This window comes from Scleropages formosus, chromosome 15 (assembly GCF_900964775.1).
Source record: "Scleropages formosus chromosome 15, fSclFor1.1, whole genome shotgun sequence".
NCBI classification, from domain to species: Eukaryota; Metazoa; Chordata; class Actinopteri; order Osteoglossiformes; family Osteoglossidae; genus Scleropages; species Scleropages formosus.
This window is the reverse complement of record NC_041820.1, coordinates 1,869,568-1,890,578: the sequence shown is the minus strand read 5'-3', so window position 1 is coordinate 1,890,578 and position 21,011 is coordinate 1,869,568. Positions and strand designations below refer to the sequence as shown.

The window sequence follows — 21,011 nt, the reverse complement described above, 5'->3', positions numbered from 1 at the left end:
GAAAAGCATCGGAGCCTTTTTGTACTAATTAATTCACACCTATGTTAATGCCACTAACTCCGTCTCGAGGACACCCGAGAACTGGGGGGTGGGGCAGGTGGGGGGGGTCGTCTACCTGAGCGTCACTGACGTCACCGCACCGCGCTCCGCTCCGCTCCGCAGGACCGGCCGACAGTCAGCGGCTCCTCGTCATCACACCCGTCACCCGTGTTCGCACCTGCCTGGGTACAGCGCGGAGAGCGGCGCCTCCAGGTAAGAGAGCTCGCACACAGTGTACCATGCTATACTGTGGTATTCTGTAGCCAAAGGTACTTTGCTGTGATGATCTGTTACGTACTGTGGTACAAAATGCTGCATGGAGGTAAACTGCAGCGTTCTGTGCTTTACATTTACTCGCTTACGTGACGCTTTTCTCCAAGCCAAGGCAGCTTAGCGTTTAGCTGTTTATAGCTGTTTATCCATTTATACAGCTGGGTCATTTTACTGGAGCAACTTTGTTTTGGGTGGAAGGGGGGGTTAGTACCTTGCTCAAGGGTACTGCAGCCAGAGGCGAGATTCAAACCTCCAAGCCAGCAGCTCCAACCTCTTACTGCGGTATACTATGGTGTTCTGTAATAGACCCACAAATGAAACTATAGTCACTATGATGATGTCACTGTCACTCTCTGTGTCCCGCACAGAAATATAAAACTGTTTCTGTTTATTCCTTTATAGTTTGTTTCTTCCGCTGTGTCCCAGGACATCCTTGAAACACGTCAATAATAATACGGAAGAGAGCAAACACAGCTGGCACACAAAAGTACACAGCAGATATCGGAGCTCAGACCCACCTGTTGGGCACATGTTATATTTACCGTGGCGCTGAGGCCGTCGTTCGGCGACTCTGAACTATGGGCTGAACGTGAAGATTAAAGCATCGTTTGTGTGTATTGTTCAGGTTCCGGGGGGGCAGGTCACGGCGCGGTCGGCGCCATGGCCGAGTTCTGGCTGGTCGCAGCCCCCCTGGATGAGAGCAGCCTGCAGGCCATGGGGACGCTGATCCGGGCGACGTCCTGCACCGGCCTGGTCTCCAGCTTCAGGTTTCCGATCCCAGAGCTCAAGGTACGTGCGGATGACCGGCCCCCGCAGAAAATGCGCGTGTGTTTTTTACTATGTGGGTCAGGGCCACGCTGAGCGAGACCGAAGCCACGGGGGGCGACGAGGAAGGGAGCTTCCAGCGAGCCTCGCTAATGAGATGGAGCTCGTGTTTCAGTCTGTAAAGAAATGGACGTTTCCACTGATCCGGGGTGAGCAGATGTGGGGCTGCAGGGGTGGGACAAGGGACAGGGGACAGGGGACGGCGGGTCCTCCACCTAAGGTGAGCTTTTTATTAGGGGTGAAAAAGGGGATGTGGCCCCTTTAAGACAGAAAACCTAAAACAACTAACAGCAGGATGTGGAAACAAACAAAAAACAACGACGCTTCAGAGTCACCTACAGGGGTCCATCTGCTCCATCAGTCCTCCAACCTGCTGCCTTCAGTGTCCATCTGGGTTGTGGTAGCTGGTATCAGGAGGAGGAGTCGGGTCCTGTCCACCACCCAATCGCTCAGAAACAGTCTCAACCAGGACTTGAGGTTCTGGCACTTTTGCTTTCCCTGGTTGAAATTCCAGCACCTTCCCTGGGTCCTCACCTGCTCCTCCAGGGGGCGCTGTGCTGGCCACTGGGATGTGGGAGTGATTCCTGCAAGATTGCACTCCAGAACCTTAGATGGCAGTTGGAAGCCCACTTGGACAAGAGACATGTGACTGCAGTCAGCCTGGACGGTGGCAGCGGGTGCGAGCTGTTTCATCCCTGAGGTTGAGGAACCACACGGAGCCACCTCGTTTCCTGTCTGTGGGCCATACGGGTCCTTGTGTAGCCAAGGACTTCTGGTCCACTAGGCCAAATCCTGGAGGACATGTCCCTCTGCCCACAGGTGGCGTTGCTCCGTCTCGTGCTGCAGCGTCAAGGCCGTCAATCCATTTCAGAGAAAGATGTCTATAAGGCATTGCTCAGCTGTGGAAACGTCCCCGGTTTGACCCACCCGTCCTCAGGCCCTTGTTCCCGTGCCAGTTGTCCACCGTCCTCTGGACCAGAGCAAGTTCCGGACAGCCTCTGGTTCTGTCCCGTCCTATCCCAGGCAGAGAAACTGCAGTTGTTTCCAGTGCCGTTTCTTCATCTTCTCATTTTCTCCCCAAGGCCAGTGAAGCAAAGGAGGATGTGTCACTTTTTCACGAGCTCTGCCCCCCCCCATTCAGCCCCCTGTAGGGCTGTCGGTGCAGGCAGTTTCTGCTGTCGGGGTGGCAGCTGGCGTCTCCGTGGAAACACATCCACAGGCCGGAGTCCAGCCACCTCACCATGTTCTCGGTGTTCCGACAGGTGGGCACGCTGGATGTCCTGCTGGGCCTTTCGGATGACCTGTCCCACTTGGACTCCCTGGCGGAGAGGTGAGCAGTCCAGTTCGGTGAGGATTTTTCACCGAGGTGCTGCAGAGCAGGGGCTTCAACCCCCCCGTCCATCGTGATGCAAGGCCCCCCCTGGCTGGAGCAGACTTGCAGGGTCTGACCGCGTCCCCCTCCGTGTCTGCCAGTGTTATCTGCAGGATGGCGCAGAGTCTGCTGGAGGTCACTGAGCAGAGCAGGGACAAAGTGCTGGAGAACGCCCTGGCCAACAGAGGTGAGGGGGGGAGCCGGGGGCGGAGTTTGTTAGCTGAGCACTAACAGTCGGCTTTACGCTGTTTACATCCCAGCTGTGGGTGAAATCATGCAAACTGCTGTAACTCGGCGGTTGTTTGTGTGAATTTTTCATAAAAACACAATAGGGTGACAACAAACACCCCCCGCCCCCGACAGAGTCCAAATGACAGACCACAGCTGGAACACCCGCAGCCCTCCAGCATGACTTTACAAAGGAAGGAGAGTGAAAGGAGTAACAGAACTTAGATGTAAACGGAGCAAAGGGGTCGGGACCCATCGCTCCTATGAGGTCACTGGGATGCGCTGGAAGGGCGACGCCCACACGGTCACATGGCTGCTGCTCACATTGCTTTGCAGACTGACTACATTGCGTTTGTGTGCCTTTTCCCCCAGCAGAGCTGAAGAAGCGGCAGGGTCCCCCGGCGCCCCCCAGGAAAGTGTGCGTTCAGGCGTTGCCGGGTACCGCGCTCTCGCACCGTGTCGTCCGCATGGACCGTGTGCTCGTGTGCCAAAGCGTGTCGTTGGCTTGCAGTGCCCTTCTGCTCTCACCCGTGTCCCTCGTCCCCTCAGTGGACCCGGTGAGCTACGTCACCCACTTCCGGTGGGACAGGGCCAAGTACCCGACCAGCCTGCCTCTCAAGGGCCTGACGGAGCTCATCTCCAAGGTAACGCCCCCTGCTGTTTGGCCGCCCTGAGCCCGGCTCACAGACGCCCCTGGAAATGAGAGTTTGGAGCTATAGGGCGCGCCGGCGGGGGGTGCGTGTGTGATCGCAGCCCGGGCTCGGGTTTCCGTGGTTTCGCAGTGTCGGGTTTTTGGAGTGTCAGGTGTTTTTCCATGATAGAGCGGGTGGGTCGCCTGGTGCGCTGACAGGTGTTGCGTAGATTTATGTGCGGCGCGGTTCGTCCGCTGCCACCGGCCTGCGCTCACGTCCTCTCACACATTTCAGCAAATGTCGCAGGTGCAGACGGAGTTGAAGTCCCGCGGTGCAGCCTACGCCAACCTGAAGGCGAGCCTGCAGAAGGTTGAGTGCCGTGCCGAGTGAGTAGCTGCGTGACACCGTCACACCATGCGAAGGGTCCTGGGTGGAGGGGAGACGTGACACACACACACAAGCATACACCCCTAAAAACCGGCTCAATGTAGCATCAGAAGAACCACACTTTTGTGACAAGACTCAGAGTAAACTGGTAATTTACCACACTGCACAGTGGTGCGCATGGTAACTCTGGGCGTTCTGCACTGAAGGAGTCATCTCCCACAGGCACAGCCTGCAGACTCGAACCCTGACGGACATCGTGAAGAAGGAGGACCTCGTCTTAGACTCGGAGTATCTCACCACCCTACTTGTTGTGGTGCCCAGGTGAGTGAGGCTCTAATGCAGGAGAATGGGTTTGGGTTCGACTCTCCATCCGGAGTGGGACGTGACCTTGGTGCCCACGTGTTATGTCTCTCACTGTCTTTCTGTGTGCGCGTTTCTCAAACAGGGAGCGCTTCCTGCAGTGGAATGAGAGTTACGAGTCCTTGTCAGAGTTTGTGGTTCCTCGGTCCAGCAGGTCTGTTCAACGGAGTGTTTTGAGCACCTTAACCAACTGTACTGAGGCTAAAGTGGTTAACACACCCCAGCTAATGCACACGGGCTCCTGTAGAGTCACATATCCATGGATGGAAAGTAGGACGATTCTCAGCTCCTTTGCCAGCAGGGTAAGATTACCCCTAGAAAGGAAGAGTGAGGCTAATGGCAGCCATTGATCTCAGGTTCGTTTTCCTCACACCCATCTGCCTGATTACCTTGTGAAAGCGGCCTTTGGCTTCGGGGTCTCCTTCGGTTGCGGTCCCGGCCGGATGCTTTCCGTTCCCTTGCTCCCGTGGAAAGAAATACTGTCGAATGTGCTTCTTGGTGCGTTCGGTGTCGCGAGGTTGCCACGACAACGTGTGTGTGTGTGCTGCAGGAAGGTGCTAGACGAAGCCGAGGGCGGGATTTTTACCGTCACCCTGTTCAAGAAGGCTGTCGTGGATTTCAAGGCCGCGGCCAAGCAGAACAGGCAAGCGCCCTCGTTTATCTCACAACACGATGACAAAATACACTTATGAGACGCTGGCTCCTCACCTTCTCAAGAAAAAAAATTAACTTTCCCTACATTTCTGTACACAGCCAGTAGCCGGCAGTAAAAGCACCCAAACCGTGCGACTGCCTTCATTCAACTCACTTCCATAGTGTTTCGTTTGTCTCTCGTATTCTGAGCGTTAACAGAACTGTTGCAGCCGCTACAGTCACAGCTGTCGTATGAACCTGAACTGTAAATAAGAAGAGGGATACCTGTTTTGATTGTAACTTTGTGGTAAAAGCAGCAGCAGAGTAAGAAACAACACGTGAACAGAGCGTTGAGCAGAATTTGGGCCCCACTTGCGTCGGGAAGTTCTGGAGCAATTGCGCAGAGCTCCCAGAATTCCCCACGGAGAAACGGGGCATCCGCATTTATTGGTGAATGTCGCCGTCCTGCTTCTGCCGCAGCTTCGCGGTACGAGACTTCGCCTTCGCGGACTTGGAGCGGCAGCAGCAGGAGTCCCTGCGGCTCGCTGCGGAGATGAAGGAGCAGCATGTGAGTCGTGTTTCCGACCGCTGGGTTCTACTGGCCCCCGGCAGGAACGAACCGAGGGACGAGCACCGACTGGGGGCTGCGTTATGACCCTGCCTCCCCTTTTCAGGCGACCTTTGTGCTTTGGCTCAAGGTGAACTTCAGCGAGATCTTCGCTGCCTCGATCCATGTGAAGGCAATAAGGGTCTTTGTGGAGTCTGTGCTCAGGTGGGTCAACTGACTGTTTTCCGATCGGTCGAACCAAACAGACGCAGGGTCCGACTGGTCGCACAATACAGCAAATGACGACCGATTGGCCAGGTGCACTAACCTGAGAGATGTGATCGGTCAGGTACGGTCTGCCCGTGAACTTCCAGGCACTTCTGCTGCAGCCTGACAAGAAGAGCAGCAAGAAGCTGAGGGCCCTGTTGAACTCGCTGTTCGCGCACCTGGACCCGTCCGCTGCGGCCACCAAAGCTGACGTGAGACTTTACCACTAATACGTTCATTAAAGCAGTACTTTAAACATGAGTTTATTTCAAAATAAAATGGTTGCAAACACACACACACTTTCTGAACCGCTTGTCCCATACGGGGTCACGGGGAACCAGAGCCTAACCTGGCAACACAGGGCGGAAGGCTGGAGGGGGAGGGGACTCGATCCATCCCACTGCCCCCCCCTCCCCCCCGTTTGAAACACCCAAAGTAATTTTAATTATTATGGGGCAGCTGGTAGCATAGTGGTTAGAGCTGCTGCCTTTGGAGCCTAAGGTTGCAGGTTTGACTCCCATTTCCAGCTGCAAAACCCTCAAACAAGGTACTTTGCTTTGGAGAAATGCAAATGTATTTCATGACCACTGTTCCATGTTTGACTTCCCTCCTTTCTGCCCAGGCTCGAGTGGACATCCCAGGCCTCAGCATGGCCCCCCCTGACTACTACTCCTACATCTGCTACAAGATCGACATCAGCATGGTGGCCAGTTAGGGGACACAAGGTGCCTCCAGCCCTTGTCTGCCATGGGCTCTAGATGCACTCTGGCAGAGGGTCACCCCTCCCCCCTGTTACTGAGCTATTCCAGGTAGTTATTTTGCTTTAAACAAGGAACAAAACTACCACTGTTCTGTTTACAGCACATGTGCAGCAAGTCCATTTATTAACTACTTATGACTCATTCTCCCAACATTAGCTACAGGGGAAGGTTTTATATACAAAAATACAATTATTTTTACAAGTGGGTCATTTTACTGTATCAACAATTCACAGTTAAGTACCTGGCCCAATATAAGCTGTACTTTCAGCTATTGTGAACCTTTTGTTTACCTGTTTGCTTCAAGAATAAATATAAAGATCAAAGGTACAACAGCAGGAGAGTGGATTCAAAGGAAGGACCTTCACGCTGTAAAGCAGGGGCTGTGACCACTGTAGCACCTGCTGACCTACTACTACTTTGAGCTGTTCAGAAACACAGAGGGGTAAGAGGGGCTTATGACACCACACACACCCCTATTCCCACCAAGAGAAAAAAAAAAAAACCCAAACCAACAGCCAAATATTTTTTTTTAATTTCCCCCCCAAAAAAATTTTTCCACATTTAAAATAGCCAGGTAACAAAAAAAAAAAAAAAAAAAAAAATACAAATTAATTCAATCATTTCCTCTTCTCTGAACCACAGCACACTGAAATACATTCCAAATTTGCACATTGACAACACTAATACAGCAGGATGCCGAGTAACAGAAGCAACTGGATACAGCTGATCATTCCTGAAAGTGTCACCTGACTCACATTGGTGGGCATGGCCTCAGGGGGTGCACTCTGCTGTGCCTCCAGGCATTCGAAAGGGTTCACTGCCCTTGATGGCACTTCTGATCGCGTTTAAACCACTCCGATGGACCAGGGAGACAGGGAGGGGCTCAGACAGAGCTCCGCCCCTTTCACATAGGGCCTCTCCCACATGGCAGATTAAAGGCAGGAGGGACAAAATCTACTTAGTTTGTCAAACATTTAAAAAAAAAAAGTACAAGAAAAACAGCATCCTGGTTTCTTCTCATCCACGGGAGAGGAAGGACGAGCCGGAGCAGATCCGGCACTGCTGCATTCACAACTCATCTTTGCCCAAATCGTCAAGCTCCACGTCGCTCAGGTCGATGTCGTCCTCCACGGGCAGCTGCCAACAGGCGATCAAGTGAGAGAGACTTCAGGAGAAAACATCCTGAGATTCAGCTCAGCCTTCCTGATGAACCCATCACGAGGACGAGTCCCAAGGTCTTACTGGCCCTCACTGTGTGAATGGCAAAAGCTCTGGGTCCCCGGGGACACCACTCACCTCGCCGTCCTTGCCATCCCACGGCTCCACAGCGTTGATTTTGGGCAGAGCGCCTCCTCCCACCGGGGCAGTGGAACCACGTCCCACCGACAAGTCCCTGCAGGTGGCGACAGCGGAGAAGGAAGCACATGAGAGCCCGTCTGCCAGAGGTGTGATCCTCACCAAAGGAGTCCCATCATCGCTCTAGTATCATATCTGCAAGAAAGGGCTCCACTCCATGCCTGTGCAGAGCTTGCTAGATGTCAGGGTGGAGGGGAGGCTCTACCTGAGGAACTCGTGGATGCCTGTCTCACTGAAGGAACCCTTGAGGAGGGCAAACTTCATTTTGCGTGCGTTTATGGCTGCCATGGCGGGGTATCCGAAGCCCCCAATGCCCAGCGAGGTCTCCAGCTCCATCTGGGCACCAGCCTCAGTCCACAGCCAGCTAGGAAGAGGAGAACAATCAGCTCACACTCATGCCTCTCCTGAAGAGATTTCACCACCGCCTTTGATGCGACAATTCACGAAAGGGCACCCAGCCTCCAGGAACTGACCCCCACATCTTCTTCTTGTACTTTTCTGCCATCTTCATCATCACCTCCAGATAGCCGTTCCTGCCCGAGGCACCTGCAAACAGGAAGCGGGAATGAAAATGCAACTCCTCACTGAAGCTTCCTGGCGGAGTTTCATACTGACAGCACAGCTGTGGCAAAACCTCCCGAATTTAGATGTAGCGTTTCAGCAGGTGTTTCCTACACCCCCCCTTTCAATGAGCACCACTTCAGAAGGCAGGTGGAAGGAACACCAAGTGGAAACGCCATGAGCTGAAGCTCTTGGGCAAGGGGGGGAAGAATACCTGTGTCCAGAATGTGGGGCAGCACAGCAATGATGCACAGCTGGTGGTCCTCACACGTCTTCTTCAGGACATCCTCATTGAGCATCTGAGGAAGAGAGAAGACACCAAGATCAGTCCCCACATCCAAGGGTCTCGACTCCATTTTCCACCACAGACGACAGCAACAACGCAGCAGCGCTTTCACACCTCCAGCAGCTCCGGCGGGGGGGCGTTCTCAGAGAAGAGGTCCAGGGCCCGTGCCACGATGTCGGATCTGGACCGACCGCCCTCGTAGTCCTCCGGATCCTCACCCTTGCGGAAGACCTTGATGGTGGGGAACCCGCGGATCTGCGGAGGGAGAGAAGACCCAGAGGAGATTGGTACTAATCAGTACCGATCAATACAGCAATTCCATCGCTCAGGTTGGAGAGCTAGAGCCGCCCCACAACTTTCAGTCTTGTGAAAGAAAAACTAACAGGCCCACCAGGAAAAATCCCCTCTCACCCCACTACTACTCTGGCGCTGACTCCTAGTCATCATGTTTGCGGAGGGCTGGGAACACAGTGGTGAGAGCTGCTGCCTTTGGACCCAAGAGATCACAGGGTCAAGTCTCACCTCAAGCTGTAGTACCCTTAAGCAAGGTACTTTCCCTAAATTGTGCCATTAAAATTACCCAGCTGTACATACGGGCAAACAATTGTAGGCAACTTAACGCAAGTCACTTCAGATAGAAGTGCGAGCTAGATGCAGCCATACTGTATTTTACGATATACCGTACACAGGAGACACATCAAGCTCTAGGTCAAACTGCCAGCTGGTCCTCTATGATTTGGAGCTCATCGGTATGGAGCAGCGATGCTGCAGATACTCACCCCGTAACGACTGGCCAGGACTTGGTGCACGGTGGCATCCACGGCTCCCAGGCGGACTTTACCCTTGGTCTGCTCCTTGAGCTCCGTGGCTGCGGCCGCCCACTCCGGCTCCAAGCTGCATACAGAGGTGCGCTGTCAGAGTCACAAAGTCTCCCGACGCCACCGCCCCACCGTCCCCCCCCCTCCAATCAGCTCACGGTCAGCCCAAAGGACGAGCTGCACACTCACTTCTTGCAGTGACCACACCAGGGAGCGAAGAACTCCACCATCCACACATCGTCGCTGTTCAGCACCGTCTGGTCAAAGTTGTCGTCCGTCAGCTCCACCACATCCTTCTTGCTCGCACCGCCACCGCTGCCACTCTGAGAACACAGCAGCAATTACCCACAATCTAACGGGGTGCTCTACCAGTGTTGCTTTACAGTTACAGGTGTGTCTAAGACAAGTTCTTCGAACATCCCGGCACGAGATACCTGTCTGCTCTGGTCTGAACCTCCACTCTTCCCAGCCATGCGGTCCTTGACCAAGGAGCGCAGAGCATTTATGGCTGCATCCACAATGGCCTGGCTGCTGCGCCCGCCTGGGTATTGTTGAGGTCAAAGATTTGTCAGGAAAGCAGAAAGGAGTTTCATCAACACAGAAAATTAACATTAATACCAAGAACTCCATCATACATGATGTGACGTCGTCAACAGGACACAGTCGCCATGCTGCGTTACCTTGGTAGTCCTCCGGCTTGTTTTTGTTGGAGCCAAATATCTTGATGGTGGGGAATCCACGGACGCCGTACTGACCACCCAGGGACTTGTGCTGGTCGGCATCCACGGCACCCACCTTCACGATGCCCTGGAGAACAACACGCATTTGCCGGTTGCATCAAGGCTTCAAAGCTGGTGTTCAAAAACCATTCACGCAACCGGGAGCGGACTGGCACCAAGAAACCGACAGGCTGCACGCAGCGACTGGGAACACTGGGACACGGTGCACAGCGATTGGAGACTAAAATGAACAAAAATGAAGAGATGACAAATGGAGGACAAAGCTAATAAGCCGTTTCCCCAGATAGTAGGAGCCAGGAGGAGCAGGAGGGCACCGCTGGGATTGGCATGGCAGCCCGTCCCAAATTTTAGGTCGGTACATTTACATTTATTCATTTAGCTGACACTTTTCTCCAAAGCGACTTACGATGTTAAGGTCACAATTACTACATGCTTACAATCATTTACCCATTTATACAGCTCGGTAATTTTAGGGTAAGTACCTTGCTCAAGGGTACTACAGCCGCAGGTGGGGGATCGAACCTGTGACCTTTGGGTCCAAAGGCAGAAGCTCTAACCACTACGCTACCAGCCGTTCCAGGTCGGTACAAGCCATATCCGCAGAGACTCGCACAGTTTAACCGTCTCGCTCCGGGATGGGTATTCACTGCGCTGTGGTGTGAGGGTGGGTGCTGGGGGGCACAGTTTACCTTCAGGGCAGTAGCAGCTTTCTTCCAGTCTGGGACCAACCTCTGACAGTGACCGCACCTGCGGGAGCAAACTCACTGTTTTACTGCCACTAACAACACATTTACACCTCGGCTATCGCAAACATCCCCGAGACCCATCAGGTATAGTGCCAGGCCAGAGCAATCAAACACTGATAAGGGAAAGGAATCAGGCACACCCACAGCGACCTGTGCAAATACACTGTGCGAGTGGGGAAGGAGGAGAAGCCGATCAAGATGCGGCTCCACCGCAGTCCGTTCGGTTGTTACCGTCTTTCATAAAACTGGATGAACGCAGAGTTTTATGCCTGGGAAGAAGTGTGTGCAGGCTTTCGGCTCAACTGAATACCGTGCGAACTTGAAAGTAGACAAATTGTCATTTCTGTCAATAATTTAAGCAGTTCCAGGGCTGAGAAAACAGCACTGAAGACTAAGTTACCGTATATGCAGTTCTAGGGCTCTAACCCCATATCCATCACTGCCGATCCCTCTACTCCCCCCGTCCCTCACAAAGCCTGGCTTCCAGGAGCAAGAGTGCTGCAATAATTATTATTATAACGGTTTATGAAGATACCAAGCAAAGTAAGACTCACTCACCATGGGGCGTAGAACTCAACCAGCCAAAGGCTGTCGCTCTGCATGACCTCCCGGTCGAAGTTCGACGGGCTGAGATCGACCACATCGTCGCTGGGTGAGTAGAGCCCCTGGACGGAGAGGACCAGGACACAGGCCACGGCACCTGACAGGACAAGAGAGAGGATGGGCAGAACAACAAAGGTGTGACAACACACAGCAACTTGGACAGAGTGCCCAAGTGCATTATGGGAATGCATTCTGCATTTGTCATTACAGCAACAGCAATCCTGAGCTCCGCACAACTTCAGTATACCGCTTCACTTCTGACTGGAATACATACAAAATATTATTCATTTATTTTGTAATGAAAACATTTAACAACAACATTAAATTTACAGCAAAAAAAAAAAAAAAAAAAAAAAAAAAAAAAAAAAAAAAAAAAAAAAAAACAACTTCCATGATGATGTTGAGGAATGTATCAATTCTATCTTGACCTCCAGTAACTGTAAAGCTGTAATTAACTTAAAAAAGGAAATCCTGAGCCGGTGTCACACAGCAAGCAAGTGAGGTATCCCTGCTTGCTTGCTCTGAAGGGGGGAAAAAACCATTATTTGGGATAGACTTTCCCTCCAACAGACTCTCAGAGCTTCACCAGTGGCCCCAGAGGGATCCTGGTCCTCCTTCACACCCGAGTACTGCATCAGTTCAAAAATACAACAAACCGTCCTCTCAGTGCTAACGCTGATGTTTCAGAGCTGGAGATGCAGACAACACAGAGACCAGGATGTCCACAAAGGAGGATCTACCCTGAGTGTCGCACACAAACTAAGCTATGCTGTGGTATGATATGGTATGGCCACACTTGTGCTGCTGGGGCTGCAGTCCATCACATGCCCCTTACCAGTCCTTTCCATGGTTGGCGAGCTACTGGTTACCACCCAACACCATGGTGAACGAAAAGGAAGCTAGGATCCATTTGATTTCACCAACTCACTAGCTCTGCGCAGCTTAATAATAATAATAATAATAATAATAATAATAATAATAAGCCGTTACACAGTAAATCCAACAAAACTGTATATTGCGGCCGTGCAGGACACGGCGGCGCTCATGGGAAATCCGCACGTCACGCGAACGCGCTCCGCCATCGCATCGCTCTAACGAGCACGAAACCGGCATCCGCGTTTAAACGCATTCCAGTGAAAAAGTTATGAGGGAAAATAAGCTTATTCACCCAAAAAAGACTGCATGTTTACAGCTCCAACGCCGCTCAGCTTCACACTCTCCGCAACTGCCTCCCGGCGCTCGCGTAAAAGTAATACAAGAGAAAAAAACCTCGCCGTGGCCCGCTCTGATTGGCCGACGCAGGCACACTCCGCGATTTAACCAATGGCGGTCCGCCGTGTACGTTTCTCCACGCACCGGGGGCGTGGTCTTGATACAGTGGGCGGGGTTGAATGGTGATTGACAGGTGTACCGGCTCTAGATGGCGGAGTGAAAGACGGACAGTTCAAGTTTCGTGTTTGGGTTATTTAACGGTAAATGACTAAAACTGTTCATAGGTGGGAGGGGGTGCGGTGGCGCAGTGGGTTGGACCACAGTCCTGCTCTCCGGTGGGTCTGGGGTTCGAGTCCCGCTTGGGGTGCCTTGCGACGGACTGGCGTCCCGTCCTGGGTGTGTCCCCTCCCCCTCCAGCCTTGCGCCCTGAGTTGCCGGGTTAGGCTCCGGTTCCCCGTGACCCCGTAAGGGACAAGCGGTTCTGAAAATGTGTGTGTGTTCATAGGTGTTATTTGTACACTGGGGGAACTTGACTTTTACAGACTTTCACGCCAGTGTTTTGCAGACCTCTATGTGATTCCTGCACTCGTCGTTCGTACAAAAATGCAAATTTTACTAAAGATAACATTATGATCATACAGTAATATATGATCTTGTGAAATGTCTCGCTATTTTATTACGTATTCAGCAGATGCTTTTCTCCAAAGCAACTTCCAATGAACTCTATGTAGGGTTATCAGCCCACACACCTTATTTATCACCGTGACTTACACTGGGTCACTCATCCATACATCAGTGGAACACACACACACACACACACACACACACCATGGGGGAACCTGAACAGTATGTCCTTGGACTGGGGGAGGAAACCCACACAGACACAAGGAGAACATGCCATTTCCACACAGACTGAGTGGGGATTGAACCCACACCCGCTTGCACCACCCAGGCACTGTGAGACAGCAGCAGCACTACTCACTGTGCCACTATGCAGCCATACTTTAATTTGTGGTAAATTCCTGTGCACCAATTACCCCATAAACAGTGTGCTGTTACAGGTTACACTCGACACACCCATACAAGCGTGTTCAAGGAAACAGTCCCTCCCCAGCAGATGCTGGAGCCCCCAAAGGCCAGGTACAAATACAGTGTACAGTGTACAACACCATACTTTCTGACTGCCAGAATACCCCCTGTTGAGTGGACATGTTAACTGCCAGCATCCTTCAGTATCGTTCAACATCCCTTTCACCTGGCCAATAAGCCCCACCCACCAGTCTTTTTATAGCAGTGAAGCTGCTGATTTCGCCCTGTCCTTCTTCCCTCTCTGCTGTTGTCCGTCCAGCTCAAAAGCTCATTCCTTTTATTCTCCCAGTCTTTAATTCCTTGCTCTTCTCTGGTTGCTTCCCACCCTCCCACCAAAATGAGCCACGTCTCATCACCGTAAAAGAAACTGTCACGTGGTCCATGAGGAGCTCAGCACTCCTCGGTCCACGAGTACAGACCTGTCTCCCTCCTCAATTTCCTTTCCAAAACTCTTGCAAATGCAGCTCTCATTTCCACCTGGAGCATCAGACATTTCCGCACACATTGCTGCCCGCCTGTCGGACATCTCTTCATGGATGTCCGGTCACCACCTCCAACTCAACATCTCCAAAACAGAGATTCTGCACCTCCCAGCTGGCCTGTCCTCCTGTCACCATCTATCGATCAAACTGGACAACTCACTCATTTTTCTACCTCCTCGGCTAAGAGTCCAGGAGTGATGATCGACTCGAGTCTGTCTTTCTCTCGGCACATCGAAGCCACAACCTCGTCCTGCAGATACATCCTGCATAATATTCATAGGATCCGTCCCTACCTCACTATTGACTCCGCCCAACTGCTTGTCCAGGCCATGGTGACTTCCCGTCTGGACACTGCAACTCTCTCCTGTGTGGCCTTCCTGCTACTGCCATCAAACCTCTGCAGCTTCTACAGAACGCTGCTGCACAAGTTGTGTTTGATTTGCCAAAGGTTTCCCATGTATCTCCTCTACTTGTTTCTCTGCACTGGCTTCCTATAGCTGCCCGGATCAAATTCAAGACCCTGGTTATTGCCTACAAATGCATCAATAGAACTGCTCCCAGATATCTACAGGACTTGATCATTTGCTACACACCAGCCAGACTGCTACACATCTTCCACATCTGCCCGCTTGGTGGTCCGACGCACAAAAGGTAAAGCATGGAAGTTCTTGGTTTTGGCTCCGTTGTGGTGGAACGACGTCCCCCTTCCACTCAGAACTGCTGAATCTCTGTCCACATTTAAAAAGGGTTTTAAAACTCACCTCCTCTGGACTCACTTTGCCCTTGATCTCTTAAGCTCATATAAGGTGTAAATGTTCATGCCATATAACTTTGAGATCATACCTGTTAAACGATGGATAAACCTTCATGCAGCTACTCCTGTAATGTAATGTAAATTCTCGTATATTAAAATTGCTTCCTACAGCCCAGCAGGAGTGCTGAGCTCCTCCATCTCTGGCTGCTTGGTGGTCACACTCACTATGGGTCCAAAATCAAAAAGCCCACTGATTCTCAGTTTTAGCCTCTCTCTGTCCTCCAGAGCTGCTGAATCCCTCATTCCAGTCAAGAAGAGCTTCAAATCTCATCTCATTTAGATTAATTTCTCTCCTGACAGCTCCATCAACGAGTCCAACACCATCTGCTTATCTATGTATCTTCTGAATGTCAATTCTACAGCAGCTACTGGAGGGATGTAAACCAGCAACATGGTGGTGTCACACACACAAGCCACGTGTCCAAAGTCCTGTGTCTGTGTCTAAAGCTCTTTGTTGTTGATACACTTTAGTTCACTCTCAGTTGCACATCAATCTGGAGGAAAGTGTCTGATGAATAAATCAATGTAAACTACAGGTGGAGAGTGCGTGTATACCAGAGCACCCTGGGTAAAGCGGAGCAACACACAGGCATCGTGCTTCTCTGTCAATTGTTGCAGAGGAGCTGGGGAGACATGGACATGTAGGCTGATATCCTGGTCACACAAAAATGAATGTCAGTTATGAAAAAAAAAAACACCTTCCAGCACGGGGAGTCAAACTTTTGACTGGTACTACAATTCACACCTTTAAATGTGCCAGCAGGTGGCGCAGTGGTTAGCGCTGCCCCCCTTGGCCTTGAAGGACGGGGATGCAAATCCATGCACTTTTAGCAGTAGTACCCTTGATGAAGGTACTTGCCATGAACTGAAAGAGTAAAAATTAGCCGGCAGTACACACACACACACACACACACACACACACACACACACACACACACACACACATTTTCAGAACCGCTTGTCCCATACGGGGTCACGGGGAACCGGAGCCAACCCGGCAACACAGGGCGTAAGGCCGGAGGGGGAGGGGACACACCCAGGACGGGACGCCAGTCCGTCGCAAGGCACCCCAAGCGGGACTCGAACCCCAGACCCACTGGAGAACAGGACCCGGTCGAACCCACTGCGCCACCGCACCCCCTTAGCCGGCAGTATAAAAGGGTAAATCTCTTGATGTAGGGAAAGTGACAGAGAGGTGAGTGCAGGTGAGGCGCAGCGAACTGGCGGTTCTCCCTGCAGTGGTTCCAGTTGCTGTCGGCGGGGGGCGCTATTTCCACGCAAGAGCGCAGCCCCCGATTCGGTTCATTGGTACCGGTGCCATAATTCGGAAGGTAGAATGAGAGTCACTGAGTCCCGTGAGCGCAGGTGAAGAGGAGACGCGCGGCGGCTCTATGAACTCTTTAAGAGCGCGGCGCTACATAAAGAGACTTGAACCACTTTTTACACCTGACTCCTCTCACACACACACACACACACACATTTTCATTTTCATGCACCTGACGCTTTTCTCATAGCAACTTACTCCGCTTTACTTCATTATTTACTGGGCCAATTCTCAGGGTAAAGACCTCGATCGAAGGCGCGACAGCAGGAGGTGGGATTCGAACTGCGGTTCCCTAAGGTACAGCAGTAGAGTAAACCAGTGCACCGCCAGTTTACACACGTGGGAGGTATTTCCTCCTGCAATAACACAGTACTACTAGTAATAACACTATAGTAAGATTGAAGTAACGCTGCAGGGTCACTGTAGAAACAGTGTCGTAACGCCGTAGTAACAGTGTAGTAACACCGTAGTAAGGCTGCAGTAAGCAGCGGATTGGAGCGCATTTTCACTCTTGTTTCGTCGCGGTCTCTGCACGTGCAGGCGGGGGGGGGCACGAGGTGAACATGCCATGGTGAAGGTGATCATGCTCGAGGTGATGCACGCGGTCAAGGTGTACGTTGTGGTGTAAGTGTGACGAACGTTACAGATGACGGTAGAACGCGATGCGGAGGGTGCGCGAGACGAAGATGATGAAGATGATGAAGATGACGAAGATGACGAAGGCGCTCCCCCCTCTTAGTTATTTAAGTTACCGCCCGATTTGCGCCGTCCGTCACCACAGCTGCACGCTTCACGCCGGTGCGCCCCCTGCAGAGAGCGGAAAACGCTGCGAGTGCGCGTGGTGAGGGCGCGCGCGCGCGCGCATCCGGCAGAGGCAGAAACAGAGAGAGAGAGAGAGAGAGAGAGAGAGAGGCGGAAGGGGGGGAGGTGGGGTGTCAAGAGAGAGGAGCGGAGCGGAGAAGAGACCTGTTAGCGGAGCGCGCGGCGCTTCTCTCTCTCCCGTCGCTCCGCGCGCGCCCCTCACTGAGCCCCTCATGAAGCCGCTCTCCGTTCGCAACGACTTCATTCGCGCTCTTCCCGGGCACGAGCTGCCGGACCCGGCTGCCGCCGCGTGTCTTTTGCTCCATCTCTGATTTGGGAGCGATCCTGGGGACTGCACAACATTTTTTGCAGCGTCCTAAAGTTTTTCTTTTCTTTTTTCCCGCTTTTGCTTAAAAATCTTTTTTTTTTTTTTTTTCCCTGCGACAACTGGCAGGAGGGGGAAGCGCATCTGCGCGTGACACCCATGACGCCGCGGATGCTGTGACCCTCGCTCGGCTCGGCGGACATGCGGGGGGCTCCCAGGGGCCGCGCCGCCGAGTGCGCGAGCTCGCAGTGCAGCCGCGACGCCGAGCTCGTGGTGAACATCGGCGGCGTGCGCCAGGTGCTGTGCGGGGACGTGCTGAAGCGCTACCCGGAGACGCGCCTGGCCGAGCTGCTGGACTGCTCCTCTCGCGGCCTGGACGCAGTGCCCTCCCTCTGCGACGACTACGACCCGGGAAAGGGCGAGTTCTACTTCGACAGGGACCCGGACGCCTTCCGCTGCATCCTGGAGGTCTACTACTTCGGGGAGGTACACATGAAGCGCGGCTTCTGCCCCATCTGCTTCACCAAGGAGATGGAGTTCTGGAAGGTGGACACCAGCTTCCTGGACGAGTGCTGCCGGAGCAGCCTGAGCGAGAAGGAGGAGGAGCTGGCCGAGATCGCCCACAAGGTGCGGCTCATCCTCGACGACCTGGAGGGCGACCCGGGCGCCGGCCGCTGGCAGCGGGGCCAGAAGTTCACGTGGAAGCTCATGGAGAAGCCAGAGTCGTCGGCGGCGGCGCGCGTCGTCGCCGTCGTCTCCTTCCTCTTTATCCTCGTGTCCTCCGTGGTGATGTGCATGAGCACGATCCCCGACCTGCAGGTGGAGGATGCCGACGGGAACCACGTGGAGCACCCCACGCTGGAGGCCGTCGAGACGGTGTGCATCGGCTGGTTCACCGTGGAGTACCTGCTGCGCCTCATCTCCTCGCCCAACAAGGTACACTTTGCGCTCTCCTTCATGAACATCATAGACTTCATGGCCATCATGCCCTTCTACGTGGTGCTCACACTCACGCACCTGGGCACCGCCGTCATGGAGCTGGCCAACGTGCAGCAGGCGGTGCAGGCGCTCCGCATCATGCGCATCGCGCGCATCTTCAAGCTGGCGCGCCACTCGTCCGGCCTGCAGACGCTCACCTACGCCCTCAAGAGGAGCTTCAAGGAGCTCGGCCTGCTGCTCATGTACATGGGCGTGGGCATCTTCGTCTTCTCCGCGCTCGGTTACACCATGGAGCAGAGTCACCCCGAGACCCTGTTCAAAAGCATCCCCCAGTCCTTCTGGTGGGCCATCATCACCATGACCACCGTGGGCTACGGGGACATCTACCCAAAAACCACGCTGGGCCGATGCAACGCCGCCATCAGCTTCCTGTGCGGGGTCATAGCCATCGCGCTGCCCATCCACCCCATCATCAACAACTTTGTCATCTACTACAACAAGCAGAAGGTGCTGGAGACGGCGGCCAAACACGAGCTGGAGCTCATGGAGCTGCACTCCCACGAGGGCGGTGCCACGGGGTCTCGGGAGCGGGGGGGGTGGCGCGAGGCCGAGGCCGGGGGCGGGGCGGGGCCCGGGGTCGGGGTCGGGGCCGGCTCGCTCCCGGACGCCCGCGTCCCGCTCATGACGGAGTGCCGCAGGACCGGGCAGCCCGAGAGCTGCGAGTGACCGCGCTAAACAGAGTCGCAGACCCCCCACAGAGACTGAGCGCTCTGCCACCAGAGACTGTGAAGCTCCTTGAGGCGAAGGTCCACGCGGTGCAGCATCTTCTGGAACATCTCCACTAGACAGGGACATCCGAGGGACACCAGAGCCATACCGGACCAGACCAGAGCAGACTCCTAAGAGTGATACCTGAAGGGCGTTCCACGGCTCTCGCGGAGATCTGCGATATCTGACAGATGTGGGAGCGCCATCTCTGGTATCAGTGGTGCGTGACTGACACCAGAGTGATACCAGTGCTGGAGCGGTATCTGTGGGATATCAGTGATCTCCGAGGTGAGACCCTCCCAAAGTCCTGCAAGAAGAGCCCAGCGCCCGACGTGTAAGAGCTGCCCGTTTTATGGTTATTTAATAAAGTTCCTGCATGAGAAACTCACTGGAGGAGGTGAACGTTTGTTACCGCGGTGCCAGAAGAGCCTTTAAAATCTGACCTTGAAATAACTGAAATTTTCCTCCGTCCATATATACAGTATCAGTATGTGGCGCGCGGCACCGACGCTCCCTGAACACACCGTCGGAAAAGTGCGCGTCCGACGCGCGTGAACAGAATGGAGGGACAAACTATTAAAGGTGATGTTCGCAGAAAAGGAGCGCGAATGTTGTCCGAGTGCGACGCCACGCGACGCGGAACACGCGGGGATTCGGGGGGTTGGGGCGGGGGGTTGTGTGCGCGCGCGCGCTCCGTCTCCTGGACCGAACCCTCATCCTCGTGGCAGGAGCCGATACAAACTAACCTTCGTTTGACGCGGGACCTTCCGGTGTCGGTAATCCGATACAAGTTGGTCTCCGTGGGAGCGCAAACTCGCCCCGCGTGGACGGTCAAACACCGGCTTCTTCCACGCGAGTTTTTTTCTTTTTGCAATTCTATAACACTCCGCTCTGTCAGCGCGCTTTCCACACCACTTTTCCACAACCGCGACAATGAATGATGCGCCATCATATTTCATACGCAGCTTTAATATGCAGACCGCCTGCATCATCATGCCCGCGCGCTCCAGGAGGCGCACGTGAAGATCGAGTATGAAAATATGCGGGGATTTGATGGAAATTGACCGAGAAGCAGCCGGGAGGGATTCGGAGAACAAAGGCGCGTTTGGGGAAGAATGAAAGTGCCGCAAAAATGTGTTTTGTATCGCTGAGTGTGTGTGTGTGTGCGCGCGCTTTAGACAGGGAACAAGTGTCTGTTGAACCCGTAAAAGTACCCTTGGAACGTGGCACAAATGATCCGAATTAGTGTAAAAAATGACAGATGATCTCTGTGTCTATAAATACACACAAGACTGGAGATGCAGCTCTGCCTCTGGCCTGAGCAGTGATTATGATCTCTGTGGTGTTCTCCTCAGGCAGGAGCTGCTGGACACACACACACACACACACACACACACACAGAGCGTTTTTCTCTTTCCTTCTGTCCCCTGTCCACGCCTGCTGTCTCCACGGTGACCCCCACCCCCCTCCAGCCCACTCTGAACCCACCGGTCCCACTCCAGACGGGTTTTGGCTCTGACGTCCCGCTCTTACTGATAACTTCAACTTGGGCTCTAATGGAGTCTAAACGGAGGGAGGTGGGTCTGGGGTCGCCGTGCACTCACTCTCACTCACTCTCTCTCTCTCTCTCTCTCTTTCTCTCTGAGACACACACCTTCCCCACAGGAAGTACACAGAGCGTCACCTCATGTTGACAGACCCAGAGGAGCCCAGATCCTCAGCCTCTGTCCTGGTTCTGACAGGCGGTCCTGAGCCCGTGTCCCCGATGTCATGTCATCGGAACCCCGACGAGCGAGCGCGGGAACCGACCGTGTGACCTTCTG

General features: G+C 53.5%; 3 protein-coding genes across 3 annotated transcripts; 2 read left to right on the top strand and 1 right to left on the bottom strand.

Moving 5' to 3' along the window:
* The first annotated feature begins 900 nt into the window (after window positions 1-900).
* Window positions 901-6,833, top strand: atp6v1c2 (ATPase H+ transporting V1 subunit C2). Its single transcript, XM_029258679.1, has 12 exons — window positions 901-1,101; window positions 2,400-2,467; window positions 2,611-2,696; window positions 3,287-3,381; window positions 3,664-3,755; window positions 3,979-4,077; window positions 4,202-4,270; window positions 4,667-4,759; window positions 5,230-5,317; window positions 5,424-5,521; window positions 5,646-5,775; window positions 6,186-6,833. Exons 1-12 carry the CDS (start codon window positions 973-975, stop codon window positions 6,276-6,278), a joined length of 1,140 nt encoding a protein of 379 aa, XP_029114512.1. The 5' UTR covers window positions 901-972; the 3' UTR covers window positions 6,279-6,833.
* Window positions 6,834-6,887: 54 nt separating this feature from the next.
* On the bottom strand, window positions 6,888-12,695 carry pdia6 (protein disulfide isomerase family A, member 6). The gene is made up of 13 exons (XM_018734415.2): window positions 12,603-12,695; window positions 11,390-11,531; window positions 10,775-10,832; window positions 10,026-10,152; window positions 9,780-9,886; window positions 9,535-9,668; window positions 9,307-9,421; window positions 8,642-8,782; window positions 8,456-8,540; window positions 8,154-8,226; window positions 7,886-8,044; window positions 7,621-7,717; window positions 6,888-7,461 (listed from the first exon to the last, which is right to left on the bottom strand). Exons 1-13 carry the CDS (start codon window positions 12,616-12,618, stop codon window positions 7,393-7,395), a joined length of 1,323 nt encoding a protein of 440 aa, XP_018589931.2. The 5' UTR covers window positions 12,619-12,695; the 3' UTR covers window positions 6,888-7,392.
* A 4,581-nt stretch (window positions 12,696-17,276) lies between these two features.
* kcnf1b (potassium voltage-gated channel, subfamily F, member 1b) lies at window positions 17,277-19,614 on the top strand. The gene has a single exon (XM_029258683.1). It carries the CDS (start codon window positions 17,683-17,685, stop codon window positions 19,144-19,146), a length of 1,464 nt encoding a protein of 487 aa, XP_029114516.1. The 5' UTR covers window positions 17,277-17,682; the 3' UTR covers window positions 19,147-19,614.
* The last annotated feature ends 1,397 nt before the right edge of the window (window positions 19,615-21,011 follow it).

Bases quoted from the DNA above. Each gene is read 5' to 3' on its own strand.
- atp6v1c2 (XM_029258679.1), top strand. From the start codon at position 973: ATGGCCGAGTTCTGGCTGGTCGCAGCCCCCCTGGATGAGAGCAGCCTG. The intron at 1,102-2,399 runs GTACGTGCGGAT...GTGTTCCGACAG, and splicing joins TTCCGATCCCAGAGCTCAAG to GTGGGCACGCTGGATGTCCT. The intron at 2,468-2,610 runs GTGAGCAGTCCA...CGTGTCTGCCAG, and splicing joins TTGGACTCCCTGGCGGAGAG to TGTTATCTGCAGGATGGCGC.
- pdia6 (XM_018734415.2), bottom strand. The intron at 10,833-11,389 runs GTGAGTGAGTCT...TTGCTCCCGCAG, and splicing joins GTTGAGTTCTACGCCCCATG to GTGCGGTCACTGTCAGAGGT. The intron at 7,462-7,620 runs GTGAGTGGTGTC...GCCTGTTGGCAG, and splicing joins GGGATGGCAAGGACGGCGAG to CTGCCCGTGGAGGACGACAT.
- kcnf1b (XM_029258683.1), top strand. From the start codon at position 17,683: ATGCGGGGGGCTCCCAGGGGCCGCGCCGCCGAGTGCGCGAGCTCGCAG.